The sequence below is a fragment of the Pelophylax lessonae genome (genome assembly GCF_965119305.1).
Source record: "Pelophylax lessonae genome assembly, chromosome: 1".
Taxonomy (NCBI): Eukaryota; Metazoa; Chordata; class Amphibia; order Anura; family Ranidae; genus Pelophylax; species Pelophylax lessonae.
The window spans coordinates 563,378,816-563,394,283 of record NC_138768.1 but is presented as its reverse complement, the minus strand read 5'-3'; the positions used below and the strand labels follow the sequence as shown (position 1 = coordinate 563,394,283).

Genomic DNA, 15,468 nt, shown 5'->3' with positions numbered 1-15,468 from the left:
GTACCAATGAGTGTAGGTGCCCGTGTATCAGTAACTAGTGGAGACCTGTATGAGAAAAAGGTGGCGATGTTCAGCGTGATACTGCAAGGTGCTGGTGCTGTGGGTGCGGGGGGAGGTAGAGGGGGAGGCCCAACTGGGGCAAAAGGGTCAAGAAGGGATAAACAGCTATTGGAGGTATCGGACTTCACTTTTTTCCTCATGAGCTCGCTCACGCGTTAGACAGCGTCGCCAGGTCCAGTAGTTAAGCCCTCACTGCAGTCAATCAGAGTATAGTAACTGATCAACGTTGCATAGGATCAGAGAAGGGATCCCTGCAAACGTAAGGTGGCCGTAAACACCAGGATAGGCAAGGCCGTGCAGGCAGGGCAGCCGTTATGCATGCTAAATACTACAAAATAAGAGTTAACAGTAGGAAGAAAAACAGCATCATTCTAAAAAGTAAAGAAAAGTAGTGCCATGAAAGGGCAAGTTTCCCACATTTGTCAGTGCGCATAACATGTTAAACAAGACAAAAGACTAAACCTGAATCAGTAAAAAGAACAGTGACCGATTCATAGTTACCAAGAACCTGGGAAAGATACATCTGCAGGGAAACACAGGATATGCACACTGCGCATATTGAGAGATGGATTGACAAGTAAGTTGGTGTCAGGGCGAAAGTCAGCGAGGTCTGTTGCGGGAAGAAGGACCGTGCACCCGTTGCTTCTCTGCTGGGTCTTTCCTGGGGCTCCGTTGTTCCCTGGCGCCTTGAGGGTACTGGGGGGAGGACGTTGAAGGAGGATCCAGAGTTATGTTAAAGTGGCGTTGCAAAAAGTGGAAGACCTCTTCGGGAATGGAGAAGGACTTTTGTTCGCCGGATAAGTCCGCAAGGCGTAAAGTTGCAGGGTACGCCAGTGTAAACTTTATGGATTTGTGAAACCGAGCCCGACAAATTGGCTGAAAAGCCTTTCTGCGTCGTGAGACTTCCTGGGAGTAGTCCGCGAATATTAATAGTTTGTGACCATCGACTTGTAGAGCCTTGAAATTGCGGAAGGATTTCAGGATATTTTGCCTCTCCATATAATTAAGATACCGCACTATGACTGATCAAGGGGCGCGTCTGTCATATGAGGGGGCCCCCAGGCGATGGGCTCGTTCCACTGAGCAGGCTGTCTGGATCCCCAGAGCCGCGGGGAGGCGGGATGAGGCTATCTCACAGAGGGAATCGGCTCCATACGATTCCGGCAGCCCTATGATCCGGAGATTTTCTCCTGGATCTGTTTTCTAAATCATTTACCTTGTCCAATAGGTATCTTTGAGTCTGCCTGGTCTGCTGGTCCATAGAAAAAGAGCCCTGTATCTCATCCTCCAGGTCAGACATCCTGTGTTCGATCTCAGTGAGTCTGTGTTCATGGTCACCTCACCTATCTCCTTCCTAATCTGTGCAATCCCTTCAGAAATGGCCTTGTCTACAGCGTCCTTAATAGTGGGTGACAGTAGCGTGGCCACCGCCTGAGCCAGAGAGGCTATCTGAGCTTCAGTGATAGGGTTGGTAGACTGACCGTGGGTTGCAGTTCCCGGATGGGGGGCGGCAACCTCCATGACCGCTTCAGAGGAGGCCGCAGTTGAAGCCGCGGGCTTGATTAGTGGAGTCGCTGGAGCGCCGCCGTGTTGGAGGTAGCGATCCATGGTCGCCCGATCCCTGGGATGTGAGCAGGGATATTCGCAGCGTCCGTGGGCTTAGATGGGCTGAATATGCCGGTGAATTTGCTGATGTAGCCTGGAGCCGATGTCCCGTGCTGCTGTCTACATGGGCGCCGGAACCGGAAGTTTGATTTGCATTTTAATGAGTGAAATAAGTATTTGATACCCTATCAATCAGCAAGATTTCTTTCTCCCAGGTGTCTTTTATACAGGTAACGAGCTGAGATTAGGAGCGCTCTCTTAAAGGGAGTGCTCCTAATCTCTGCTTGTTACCTGTATAAAAGACCTGTCCACAGAAGCAATCATTTAGATTCCAATCTCTCCACCATGGTCAAGAGCAAAAGGATGTCGGGGACAAGATTGTAGACCTACACGAGGCTGGAATGGGCTACAAGACCATCCCCAAGCAGCCTGGTGGGAGGATGACAACAGTTGGTACAACAGTTGGTGCGATTATTCGCAAATGGAAGAAACACAATCTCACTCTGTCTGGGGCTCCATGTACGATCTCCCCTCATGGAGTTTCAATGATCATGAGAACAGGGAGGAATCAGCCCAGAACTACACAGGTGAATCTTGTCAATGATCTCAAGGCAGCTAGGACCCTAGTCACCAAAAAAACAACTGGTAACACACACTACGCTGTGATGGACTGAAATCATGCAGCGGTCCCTCTGCTCAAGAAAGCACATGTACAGGCCCGTCTGAAGTTTGCTAATGAACATCTGATTGATTCAGAGGAAAACTGGGTGAAATTGTTGTGGGCAGATGAGACCAAAATCGAGCTCCACTCAACTCGCTGTGTTTGGAGGAGGAATGCTACCTATGACCCCAAGAACACCATCCCCACCATCAAACATGGAGGTGGAAACATTAAGCTTCGGGGGCGTTTTTCTGCTAAGGGGATACGACAACTTCACTGCATGAAAGGGACATTTGATGCTATGTACCATCAAATCTTGAGTGAGAACCTCCTTCCTTTAGCCAGGGCATTGAAAATGGGTCGTGGATGAGTACTCCAGCATGACAATGACCCAAAACACATAGCAAAGCAACAAAGGAGTGGCTCAAGAAAAAGCACAATAATGTCCTGGAGTGGCCTAGCCAGTCTTCAGACCCTAATCCCATAGAAAAAATGTGGAGGGAGCTGAAGGTTCGAGTTACCAAACGTCAGTCTCGAAACCTTAATGACTTGGAGAGGATCTGCAAAGAGGAGTGGGACAAAATCCCTCCTGAGATGTATGCAAACTTGGTGGCCACCTACAAGAAACGGCCACCAAGTGCAAAGTCATGTTTTGCAAAGGGGTCAAATACTTATTTTACTCACTGTAGGTCCTACCCTTTTAACTAAAGGAAATCTTTGCTTATATATTTTGTCATTAGATGTTCAGTTTAAATTTCGCAATGGTGTGGCAAGATTAGTTTAAAGCGTAACTCCACTTTTTTTTGAGAAAAAAATATTCCCTTCTGGGTGATCTCTGTACATTACAATGATTTTAACAAACTTTGTTGCAGATTCCTTGCTTTTGTTGTTCTGAAGAAATCATTGTTTGTTCCTCAGTGCTAAGTGGGTCAAATGGGAGTGGTTTGATAATTGTATATCAGCTGTGGCAGTTGCAGGGCTCTAATGAGGAAAACTGCAGGGCCTGCATCCCTTTAGATGTGTTCCTATTAGGAGTACATTCTGTGTACAGAACAGCTCCAGGTAGCCATATTGCATTGCATTTTCAGAAAATTTACAACAGCGGCAGATTGAAAACGATAGGTAATTTTAATAACATTCAATTACAATATGAATTGTGTCGCAACCGTATACGCTTTATTTTTGTTTATTTGCTATTTTTTTCACCCACAAAAGTTACCCTTTAAATAGGTTTGTGGATATCTCCCTTACAACACAATCATACACAGCCAGGACAGACTGTGGTTTCCTTTACAGCTATGCCTGTAGTGTCACTACACCAAATATAGTCTACATATATTTGTAAGGAGAATTCAATAAAGGTTAGGTTGTACAGCATATTTTTACTTCAGAGGACTTTGATCTGTGGGATTCCCTGATCTTGAGTACATCCATTTTTATTTGAAATAAGCACATTTTTTGTATGCAAACACTGCTGTAGTTTTTATTTCCCCTACCCTGGACATTTTCCGGTTTCAGTATTCTGGCAAGTTTACAAGCCAGACTATACCTTTACATTTTAACCACACATACAAATAAATTATTTCACCTTTTAGGTTATAAAGTTTGCAAAGCGGTTTTGAATAATATCCAAAAAGAAAAAATAATTGATCCAAATTGATAAACCGATTTTAGCACTTTTGATAACACAATAAATGATCGCATAGAAATAGCTGGGAAAACACCAGGCAGTTGTAGAAGTTTCAGGTTGCTCTTGAATTTGACCTCTTTATTTTTTCTGCCTGAAAGTAATGTGAAACTTATGGCTTTACTCATTCGCTTTCTGGCCACAGGTTTACATATGCTATTGTTTCTGGCCCATTTCCACACAGGCTGTTAGCTTGGCATGCAGATTCCTTTGATCATCTGTAATAGCCACATGTTGCTTGCAGTTTAAAATATGATTACAAAATAGAAAAAAATAGAAATATTAGTAAAAATAGGTTTTATACACAATGGTGCTTTGTTAGTAGCTTTCACTAATTTAGCAAGCTAAATAATTTAAAGGTTTTTAGAGCACAGCAAGCTCTACAAGACCAGAGCTGTGGAGGGAAATTTCTATATGAATGTTTTTGTTGTATGCATGTAAAATATATTTCTATACTCTTTCATTCATTGAAGTCATGGGGGTTGGAGGGGGGGGGTGCGCGACCGGATGATCAGCTGTGCGGCTGGCGTTGTAACTGGTGGGGGCTCCTGGCAGGGCCTCTTGTCCTGCCTGTGCCTGTCCTAAAGGCCTAGGGATCCCTCCTGAGACCCTTGTGGACCCGCATTTTCTTTTAGCCCTTGCAATGCACGGCAGCCATGTTTTTGTAGTTCGGCGGCCATTTTGTGGTGGTTTGCCTAAGAAAACAGTGGCAGCTGTGGGTGGCGATTTCAGCGGTGGGAGCCCCTCCTCACCCCCTGGTGCTGACTCCTGGATCCTTTCCTTTCTGAGGTGCCAGGTTTCTGCAGGGTGGTGAGTCTGGTGGGGTCCTCTCCCTCTCTGCTGAGGATTGATTGGGGGCACTGTGACTGGTGTGCTACCAGAGTTGTGGGAGTGTCCCTTAGTAGTGTTTTACTTTTTGGTGGGGTCCCCCTGGTGACTGTTTTAGAGCACATCTCCCCACCTGATTCCCTCTCTGAACCCTCAGGGCCCTCCAGGTCCCATCCATCCATCGACGCACTGATGGCGGTTCTGGAGTCCTTTGTGTCCCAGGTGGAGTTGGCTTTTGGGCGACAAGCTGGCAAAAAAAAGCTCCCCCACCTTCCCCTGCCTCATCTGTCCCCTCAAATCCTGAATCTGATTCGGCCACTGTGGACGTGGGTCACCCTGCATGGGTCTGCGACCATACCCCCTGAATCCTCAGATAGTAAGGAGGATTCTTCCACTTCTGCAACCGTGCATGAAAAGGCGCTGGGGGACGTACTGATTGCATCTGTGTGTAAGACCTTAAAGATGGTGGACGCAGCTGCGACGGAGATGCAGGTCCCTTTTGGCACTCGCAAGCCATCCAGGGCAGCAAAGGTGTAACCTTTCCCCTCCTATTTTGACAGAATTGTCACTACAGAGTGGGGATGACCAACGCGCCCCCCTTGGGGTCCCTAAGCGCTTTGCTAGGCGATACCTCTATAGGGAGTCCCTTCTTTAGAAGTGGACTGTTCCACCGGTGGTGGACCCTCCTGTTTCCAGATTAAACAAGGCAACCACGATTCTGGTTGAAGAGTCCCCGGCCTTTAAGGACCCGGCTGACAGGAAGGCGGAGGCTGTGGCCCGCAATATGTACACCCTGGCTGGTTCAGCACTGAGGCCGATATTCACCATTGACCTGGTGTCGCAGACTCTGACCGAGTGGGCTAAGCTTTTACATCATGACCTGGAGGGAGAACAGCTCACCCCTGTCTTTGCTGAGCTGGCGGACTAGATGGTCCAGGGGCTGCAGTTTATCTGTGATGCCCCTTTGAAAGCGGCTACCCTAGTGGCTCGGCTTTGTTTCGACAGTGGTCCTTTTTGTGTGTCTTTTGGCTCAAATGCTGGTCTGTGGACCAGAGTTCCTAAAATACCTTGACTGATCTTCCAGTTTGAGGAGATCGCCTGTTTGGTGCTACCCTGGATGACTTCATTAATGGTCTCACAGGGAGGGATGAGTACATTTCTTCATTAGGCTACTAGTCGTAGACGTGGGCCCCCCTCCTCGACTCATACGTTTTTCCCATCCCTCAGGGTTGACTTACAAGGGATCAAAGCCCTTCAGGGTTTCAAGCGAACTTGGTCTGGCAAATCAAAAAGCGGGCTTCTCCGGACCCGAGGACAAGGCCCCTTCAGCTTGAAGGTGCCCCCTCGCCCATATCTGGGGTGGGGGCGCCTCGTTGGTTCCTGGACCTGTGGCCTTTCCCATTACAATACAAGTGGGTCCACGAAGTCATACGCCCTGGCTACAAGATCGAGTTTAGTTCTTACCCTCCGGAAAGGTTCTTTACTTCCAACGTGCAAATGTCCCCGGTCCGCTTACAGGCTCTCTTTGGGGCAGTGCAAGACCTTTTACATCAAGGGGTGATTGTCTCGGTTCTGACCTTGGAACATTTTCAGGGGTTTTACTCAATCCTTTTTACAGTTCCCAGAAAGGAGGGCAAGGTGTGTTCAATCCTGGACCTCAAGGTGCTCAACAGCTTGTGCAGGTGCAGAAGTTCAGAATGGAGTCTGGTGGTGGCTTCCCGGCATTAGGGGGATTTTCTTTCCTCCATTAGCATCAAAGACGCTTACATTCACATTCCAATATGTGTCGGTCACCAGAGCTTCCTCCGCTTTGCCGTGGGAGAGGAGCATTATCCGTTTGTGGCGTTGCCTTTGGTCTCGCCTCTGCTCCTTGGGTCTTCATGAAAGTGTTAGCCCCGGTGCTAGCATTGTTATGTCAGCAGGGGATCGTGGCCCTGGGCTACTTGGACAACCTTCTGCGAGCAGTCTCTCCTACTGCGCTGGTGGAAAACCTGGAGATCTGTATATGGACCCTGAGGAAGTTTGGCTGGATTCTGAATCTTCAGAAGTCTCCCTTGGTTCCTTCCACAAAACTAGACTATTTGGGTCTAACCCTGGAATTGGCCTTAACCAGAGTACTCCTTCCTCTGGACAAACTCCAGAAACTGCTGGCTGCAACTCTCCTCCTGCTGTCCAGCAGATGGTCATTCCTCTTGACTTGCATTAGAGTGCTGGGCCTGATGTCTACCTTTTTGATGCGGTCCCATTTGCATGGTTCCATACGAGGTCCCTGCAAGTGAGATTCTGATCAAATGGGACAAGACTCCGTAGTCTCTGGACAACCAAATCCAGCTGACTCGGGGTGCAAATAAGTACCTGATCTGGTGGCTTTGTTCTCCGGCAGGGCAAATCCTTCCTCCCCTTGTATTGGACGGTGGTCACCAAGGATGCCAGCCTGTCGGGGTAGGGAGGCGTTCTCGACATAAATTCTGCTCAGGGGGTCTGAACCCTGGAAGAGTCCAGACTATCAATCAAAATCCTGGAGCTCCAAGCGATCAGACTGTGCCTGGAACATTGGACGGATCATCGCCAAGGATGTCCAGTGCGCATTCAATCAGACAATGCACAGCCATGGCTTATGTCAATCGCCAAGGGGGCACAGAAGTTCTCTATCGGCTCTGGAGGTAGCCGGCATTCTCAGGTGGGCAGAACGTTCGTTCTAGCCCTTTCCACCGTACACCTTTCCGGAGTGGAAAACTGACAGGTGGATTACCGCAGTCTGCAGGCGTTGGACCGGGGGGAGTGGTCTCTTCATCCGGAGGTGCTTCACCAGTTGTGTCTCCGGTGGGGCACTCCCGAAGTTGATCTGTTGGCGTCTCGGCTCAAGAAAGGTGCAGTGGTTCGTGGCGCGGACGCCACAGATGTGCTGGTGGCCCCGTGGGGGTCAGTATCATCTGATTTACGCCTTCCATCCTCTCAAGCTTCTGCCAAGACTTCTACACAGGATCGAGACCAAAGGGATTCTGGTTATCTTGGTGGCCCCGGATTGGCCTCGCCGGGCAAGGTATGCTGATCTGGTGCAGCTGGTGGCTGACGTTCCTTGGAACCTTCCTCTTAGGGAGAATCTGCTGTCCCAAGGACCAATCTTCCTCCCGTCTTTACAGTCGCTGACTTGGACGATAAGGTGAGATAAGGTGGTTCTTTGCCCCTGTTCATCATTCCCTCCAAAGGTTGTCTCTGATTTTCCATTTGAATGAAACATTGTGTTGCCTTCCCTGTGTCCTATCCTAATGAAATTGCCTTGTATGTGGTTTGGGCAATTGGGGTGTACCTGGCAGCTAGGGAGTCTTTTGGTAAGTCAGACTCCCTATTTGTGCTTACGGATGGGTCTCGGACAGGGTTTTCCGCTTCCTCTGCGACCATTCCAGATGGATCAGACAGACTGTGATTCAGGCCTATTCCATCATGGGTCAGGTACCTCCTTTCCCTATCAAGCCGCACTCTACTTGGGCGCTTAGTGCCTCCTGGGCTTTCTGTCATCAGGCGTCAGTGACGCAGGATTGCAAGGCGGCCACCTGGTCGTCGGTGCACACTTTCTCAAAGTTCTATAAAGTGGATGTGTTGGCATCTGCGGATGCCTCTTTTGAGAACTTGGCCCTCTTTGAGGGTGTATTCTTTTTTTTTTTTTCCCAGTTGGGCTCCAGTTGTTTTTGGTTGAGCTCCTGTTGCCTGGTTGGCTACTGTTTTTAGCCTTGGGAATTTTTTGCTATTCCCACCCCTCATGTTTAACACTGTTTTGGGATGTCCCAATAGTTAAGAATATCAGGAGCTGCCCGTCAATGAACGAAAGAGAAAATGGGATTTTTGACTTATCGCAAAATCCATTTCTCTGATGTTCATTGACTGACACAGCACCCACCCCTCTGGGGAGTTGTATTTTCTCTGACACTGCTTGTAACAAAACTGAGTACCTATAGTAGAAAGAGGGAGTATACCCCCTGGGACTGCCCATAGGCATAGCCAGACTTTTTTTTTCTGCCTAGTGTCCTACTCTTGTAGGGGGCAGAATAACCCAATGGTTAAGAATATCAGGAGCTGTGTCCGTTAATGAACATCAGGGAAATGGATTTTATGGCAAGTCAAAAATCCCATGATGTTTGTTTTTTTTGTATATAAAACCTCATTAAAGCAGTATGAAACCCAAAAGCAAATAATTATACTGCAGCTTAACAATTCTTAGATGTGTTCGCAGTAGTTTTCTTTTTAGGCTTTCTTTCCTTTTTATGGTCACCAGGTGATCCTGACGGTGTTTTTTTTTTTTTTTTTTTTTTTTTTTAACAGAATAAGCTGTCCTGCAGATGTAGAAACTAGAGTAGTGGTGTTCAACTAAAAAACATTCTAGAGGGCCTCAAGTGCAGTCCCTGAAACCTCCAGAGGGCAGCTCAAATAGTAGCATGTTTTTGCACCTAATTGCCTAAAAATTTTGGTCCTGCTGCATTTATTTGCAGTGCATCACAATGCACACTGAAGAAGCTGAAGTACAATAATAACCCCCAATAATAGCCTCCTGCACTGGTATCAGTAGACTCACTAATAACCCCCAGCATTGGCATCATGGCAAAAGTTAACCCTTGTCTGGATTTTGTATTACTGTCCATTAATTTATGGTTATTTGAAAATATGTTCACTCTGTATTGTCAGAAAACCTTGAATAAAACTTGAAGTGAGAAAAAAAGTTAACCCATCAACTCCCTTCGCATTGGTGAGCACCTAAGCTGGCCATAGTTCAAGTGATTTTCTTTCCTGCACACCCGTCAGTAATGATGGGGAATCCCACCTGCAGAGCTATTGTTCTCCCAGCAGAGGGGAGCCATCCTGGCTGGGAGTGATTATTGCTATACATATAGCCTCTTGCATGAAAAATATGACAAGCTAGTTGTACCCAAGTTGATCAATCAATCTACTTTGGTACAATCAGCCTGCTCGTACATGGTTTGAATCTCAGCCAGTCCCTGTTGAAGCAGCCGAGAGTCGAACAGTCGATGGCCGCCTTTATCCATTACACACTCTTGTGCTTCTCTCTCCCCAGGCTGGGACTTTACTTGTTTAGGTGGCAGGGATAACTCCGCCCAGGGTACAGTCTCTTTCAGTGCTGGCAATGGAACACAGAGAACGTTTTAGCGCCCAGCACCCCATTGTCACTCTTTCTTTATGGTGCTCAACAGCCCACAGACCGCAACTTAGTAAGCTTTAATATATTCTACATTTTGGTTTTGGGTTGAATACAGATTTAACATGTAGGGGTCCTTTTATAACAACTTTGCAGAGCCATTCATCCAGTGAATCTGCAGATACATTTAGTCTGTGTCAATTGGACAAAAACTAATGTTTTTAGGCTATATTATCTTATGAACAAATGTTCTTTTATAGCAAGATGCCACCATCTTGAATATGGGAGACAGCTGTGACTTCCTAAAGTCATGGCAGCGCTGTGGGACTTGTCTGCAACCTCTCGGGATGTGTAACTTGGCCTGGGGGGTCTGCTTTGAATGTGAGTAATCAGTTCCCTAGAATGATTTTGCGTAAATCTTCCTATGCTTACTGTATTCAATTATTTCCCCACACATTTCACATTTTCTTTACTCTTTAAGTAAAATAGATTTCCCTTGTGCCCCTCTCCCAGAGTGTCATTTGGCCATATTATAATTTCAAATCCAAGTTTGGCAGGTTATTTTGTACAGGAGCAAAATAAAAGCAACATTTTGCTTTTGATTTTCTGATCATTTTTCATATGTCAATTTGTTTATTGGGCTTTTTTATTTGAGTTCTAGTAAGAGCATTGTACAAGGTTAGCAACACTTAACAAGCAATCACAATTTAATTTGCTGAAACCATATTTTAATATCTCTTTGCTATGCATTAGTTCACTCCCCCTTGCACTTTTCACATTATATCACTTCTTTTTTTTTTTTTTTAGCCAACCCTGGAGTGTAATAATTCCTAACAGCCGAGTAGATTTAATTTTGTGCTGAGCGTATTTCTACAGAGTGATTTGTAATTGGTTGCTTTTAGCTACTGCAACTTAGAGATGGCACTTAAAGCAGTGTTGTACCTAGCATACCTGACCCCCAGAGCTGAATGATTTTTAAGTGCTTTACAATATTTCCAGTGAAAGGCGCCTTTTGCCACATCACTGTAGGCTGTTTCTAGATTTCTCTACATTCAATTACTTCAATTTTTGATGTACTGGCCTAATGAATATACCTGTTGCCCATGTAAAACAGTGCAAGCTTGACAACAGAAGCTCTACTAAATAATAAAGCTAATGTTGCCTTGCTACTGCCATGCTGTTTTCTCATCATGCTGTCCAATCAAGCTTTGTTGCTGGTATACCTGTAATTGGTCTGGAAACACACTGAAGTGTTGATAATAAAACAGATGTCCAGGTCAATTCAATGCTATCTTCTCCACAGTTGTAAATGAGATAGAAAAATGTGTCAAACCCAAAGCCTGGCCACCATCGTGTTATCTGCTCGGAAACAGAATTCAAGCAGGGTTTTATCAGTGCCATTCAGATGGTCTGCATATGCAAAATAAAGCTGTGCTTTTATTCAGAGCATTTTTGTGTTTACTTTTGAAGTTGGCAGCTGAATAGTGCAGATGTACCTATTCACTTGTTAATAGGTTTTCTAACTTGTTTATATCCTCTCTCTATCTGTCCAGATAATATGCATGTGTCACTAGCTGAAGCTTTGGAAGTTCGAGGAGGGCCGTTACAAGAGGAGGAAATATGGGCCGTATTGAATCAAAGTTCTGAAAGCCTGCAAGAGCTGTTGAGGAAAGGTGAGTAATCTTATATTTTAATAAATTAGAAAAAAATATAAAAATACTTTGGAAATATGAATTTAGTCGTATGTCTGTCTGTACCCATTATTTTGATGATAGCGTGTTAACGAGTTTTCTCTGATCATTTTTTATCCTGCTTGGCCCAACTGTAAAGATTTCCCAAATTTGCCTTTATACCCCCTGAGTTTTAAGCTTCCATAGTGGTAAAAATTGGTATGTTCTACAAAATGACTTTTACAGTGTTTTCATATTTCTTTGCAAGGTTAGAAAAACATATTAATCTGTAATTTGCGGTATGCTTAATATTTTAGCCGTGTACAAAACAAAACCCTCTCCAAAATAAGTGGTTTACATTTTTTTTAGTTCTAAAAAGTTCTTAAAGTCCCCCCCCCCCCCCCCCCAAAACAGTTATCATTTTTACAGCACTTTCAGGTGAACATACTTTCTTTATATTTCAGCGGTCCTAATATATTGGCTAGCTATTAGTTACACTGCCTGGCCAAGAAAAAAATTGCCACCTGGAATTAACTAAGCAACTAACTAAACTAAGCATGCAGTAAATATCCTATTGGATAGTTACTGCATGTGCCCAAAGAATGAGGTCAGCTGACTACCTGAATATACTGATTGACCAGGTTATTCCATCAATGGATTTTTTCTTCCCCGATGGCACGGGCATATTCCAAAATGACAATGCCAGGATACGTCGGGCTCAAATTGTGAAAGAGTGGTTCTGGGAGCATGAGACATCATTTTCACACATGGATTGGCCACCACAAAGTCCAGAACTTAACCCTGTTGAGAATCTTGTGCTGGAGAAGGCTTTGCGTAGTGGTCAGATTCTCTCATCAATACAAGATCTTGGTGAAAAATGAATGCAACACTGGACAAAAATAAATCTTGTGACATTACAGAAGCTTATCGAAACAATGCCACAGCAAATGCATGTCGTAATCAAAGCTAAAAACGATCCAACGCGTGACCTATTTTTCTTCTTTTTTTTTTGGGCCAGGCAGTGTATGTGCACTTAGTTCACTTTTATAGTACCATGCCCTGGGTCTAATGATCTTTGTGGATAAACAGTTCTAAATGCTTCATAATTTGAATTGGTGTACATGTGCTAAGCAAAAGACAGGTTTTGCCGATAGTGAATAATAACCAATCTCTCCAGATTCCAACTTTCGCATGTGCCCAATTCTAAATGAGCTACAGTGTGCTGATTCCAATAAACGGTGTCCTAGCCAATTTAAGCTGAAAAGTGTTTTTTTAGCATTATGTTAATTCAGTTTACTGTTAAAGTGGAACCTCGAGCCTACCTTCAATTTTACACAGTTGTACAGGCTCCTCTCCTGTACTGAAATTGCTTAGTTTGATTTCACTTCACACTGCGAGTTTCACAGTGTGCATTGGAAACTGCAGCAAGTACTGCTAAGGTAAGGTTTTGTAAGACCGTTTCAGGGTCACATGACATACACCATGGCAAGACTGAGCACAGCAACAAGACACAAGGTAGCTATACTGCATCAGCAAGGTCTCTCTCAGGGAAAGAGTTTTAAAGCAGACTGGGGGTTCAGTCTCTTTTGAAGAAGCACAAAGAAATGGGCAACGTTGAGAACCGGAGATGCAGTGCTTGTCCAAGGAAACTTAATGCAGCAGATGAAAGCCACATCATGCTTCCATTTGGCATCGGAAAATATGCGATCAGCACAGAACTGGCAGAAACCAGTGGGACCTAGGTACTCCCATCTACTTTCCAGGGAAGTCTGGCCAGAAGTGGTCTTCATGGAAGAATCACAGCCAAAAAGCCAATCCTATAACCTGGAAACTAGGCTAAGTGACTCAACTATGCATGAAAAAATAGGAACTGGGGTGCAGAAAAATGGCAGCAGGTGCTGTGGACTGATGAGTCAAAATGTGAAATATTTGAATGTAGCAGGAAGCAGTTTGTTCACCGAAGGGCTGGGGAACAGCACAATAATGCGTGTCTGTCTGCAGGCAACAGTGAAGCATGGTGGAGATTCCTTGCAAGTTTGGGGCTGCATTTCTGTAAATGGAGTTGGAGATTTGGTCAGGGTCAATGGCGTCCTCAATGCTGAGAAATACAGACAGATACTTAACCATCATGTCATACTATCAGGGACGTGTTTTTGGCCCCAAATTTATTCTGCTGCTGGACAAGCCTGAAAATACAGCTAATGTGATTAGTAATAATAATGATAATAAACTTTATTTTAGATAGCACCTTTAAAGGTAGCTCCTCAGTCCCCGTTCACACTGGGGCGGCCTGTGAGGCGACCTGGTCGCCTCATAGGTCGCCGTAGGTCGCCTTCCATAGGGAAGCTGCGGACCCGTTCTAATAGGAGCGACACAAGTCGCTCCGACTTAGAAAAAGGGTCCGGAGCTTCTTTGGGGCGACCGTCATAGACTTCAATGTTATGAAGTCCGTGCCGGCCGCTCCGAGGTCGCGGCACGCTGCTCGCACCGCGACCTCTGAGGTCGCCCCGGGAAGTCGGATCGCCCCAGTGTGAACGGGGCCTAAAAGTGCTTTACAAGGAAAGCACAAGGAATACACAGGATAACTAAGGAATAAAGGGACAGTTAAGTGAAGGCTTGTCTAAAGAAAAACCTTTTTAGATTTGATTTGAATGAGTTTAGAGAAGATGACTCTCTAATGTTCTTTGGAGTGAATTCCAGAGTTTTGGAGCATAACCGAGCAAGCCTCTGTCTCTCATCGAGTGTAGGTGAGTAGAGGGAACACACAGATGACCAGAACTTGATGAGTGGAGGTTACGAGGAGTGGGGTAAGTTGATAAAAGCTCAGAGAGATAATGGGGTGCCAAGCCATGAAGAGACTTCTAGGTGAGCAAGAGGATCTTAGTCTATGTGAAACATTAAGAACTTTCTTCAGTGTAAAAAACAACAAGCAGTCCTGGAAGAGATGGTTTGGCCCCCACAGAGCCCTGATCACATCATCATGCGGTTTGTCTGGGATTACATGAAGAGATAGAAGGATTTGAGGCAGCCTACATCCACAGAAGATCTTTGGTTAGTTCTCCAAAATGTTTGCAACAACCTACCTTCCGTGTTCCTTCAAAAACTGTGTGCAACTGTACATAGATGAATATTATTTATATAGAAGAGTTTTGAAGGCAAAGGATGGTCATACCAAATATTGATTTGATTTGGATTTCTCTTCATTTACTTCCCGTCTTCTGTTTCCGAAAGCATTCTTAATAATTTAAAGCATGTTTTACACCGGCCTACAACTTTTGAACAGTAGTGTACATGGGAGGTGTCAAAAGACCCTGGGATTAAGTATGCAATAAGCAGGGTCAGGGGGAGAGGTACAGACAGCAGGACAAGAAGAACTGAGGTCAGATATGCAGAAAGAAGGGTCAGGAGAACTAGGTTCAGGTACAGGCAGCAGGATCAGGAGAACTGGGATCAAGTATGCAGGAGTTCGGGTCAGGCGATCTGGGTTCAGGTACATGGGAAGTAGGTACAGGCAGCAAGATCATAAGGATTGAGATTAGGTATACAGGAAGCAGGTTCAGGTACAGGGGAGGAGAGTTACAGACCACAGAATCACAAGAACTAGGATCAGGTATGCAGAAAGCAGGGTCAAGACAGCGGTGTTCAGGTACATGATAAGCAGGTACAGGAAGCAGGATCAGAACTGGGAATAGGTATGCAGGATCAAGAGAACTGGATTGAGGTACGGGCAGCAGGACCAAGTTAACTGATACAAGGGACAGCTGAACACAGTGTATGGGCACACAGGTAAATGTGGAGCTAAATGCTC

The 15,468-nt window shown here is 45.4% G+C and overlaps 1 protein-coding gene across 1 annotated transcript in view; it reads left to right on the top strand.

The window, feature by feature from the left end:
* The window catches only part of PTPN13 (protein tyrosine phosphatase non-receptor type 13), a 541,021-nt gene that overhangs the window by 106,303 nt on the left and 419,250 nt on the right, over nt 1-15,468 (top strand). Inside the window, exon 2 of the mRNA XM_082263089.1 lies at nt 11,544-11,663. Within this exon, the coding sequence (XP_082119215.1) occupies nt 11,549-11,663 (115 nt within the window). The 5' untranslated portion in view covers nt 11,544-11,548. The remainder of the gene's footprint in view (nt 1-11,543; nt 11,664-15,468) is intronic.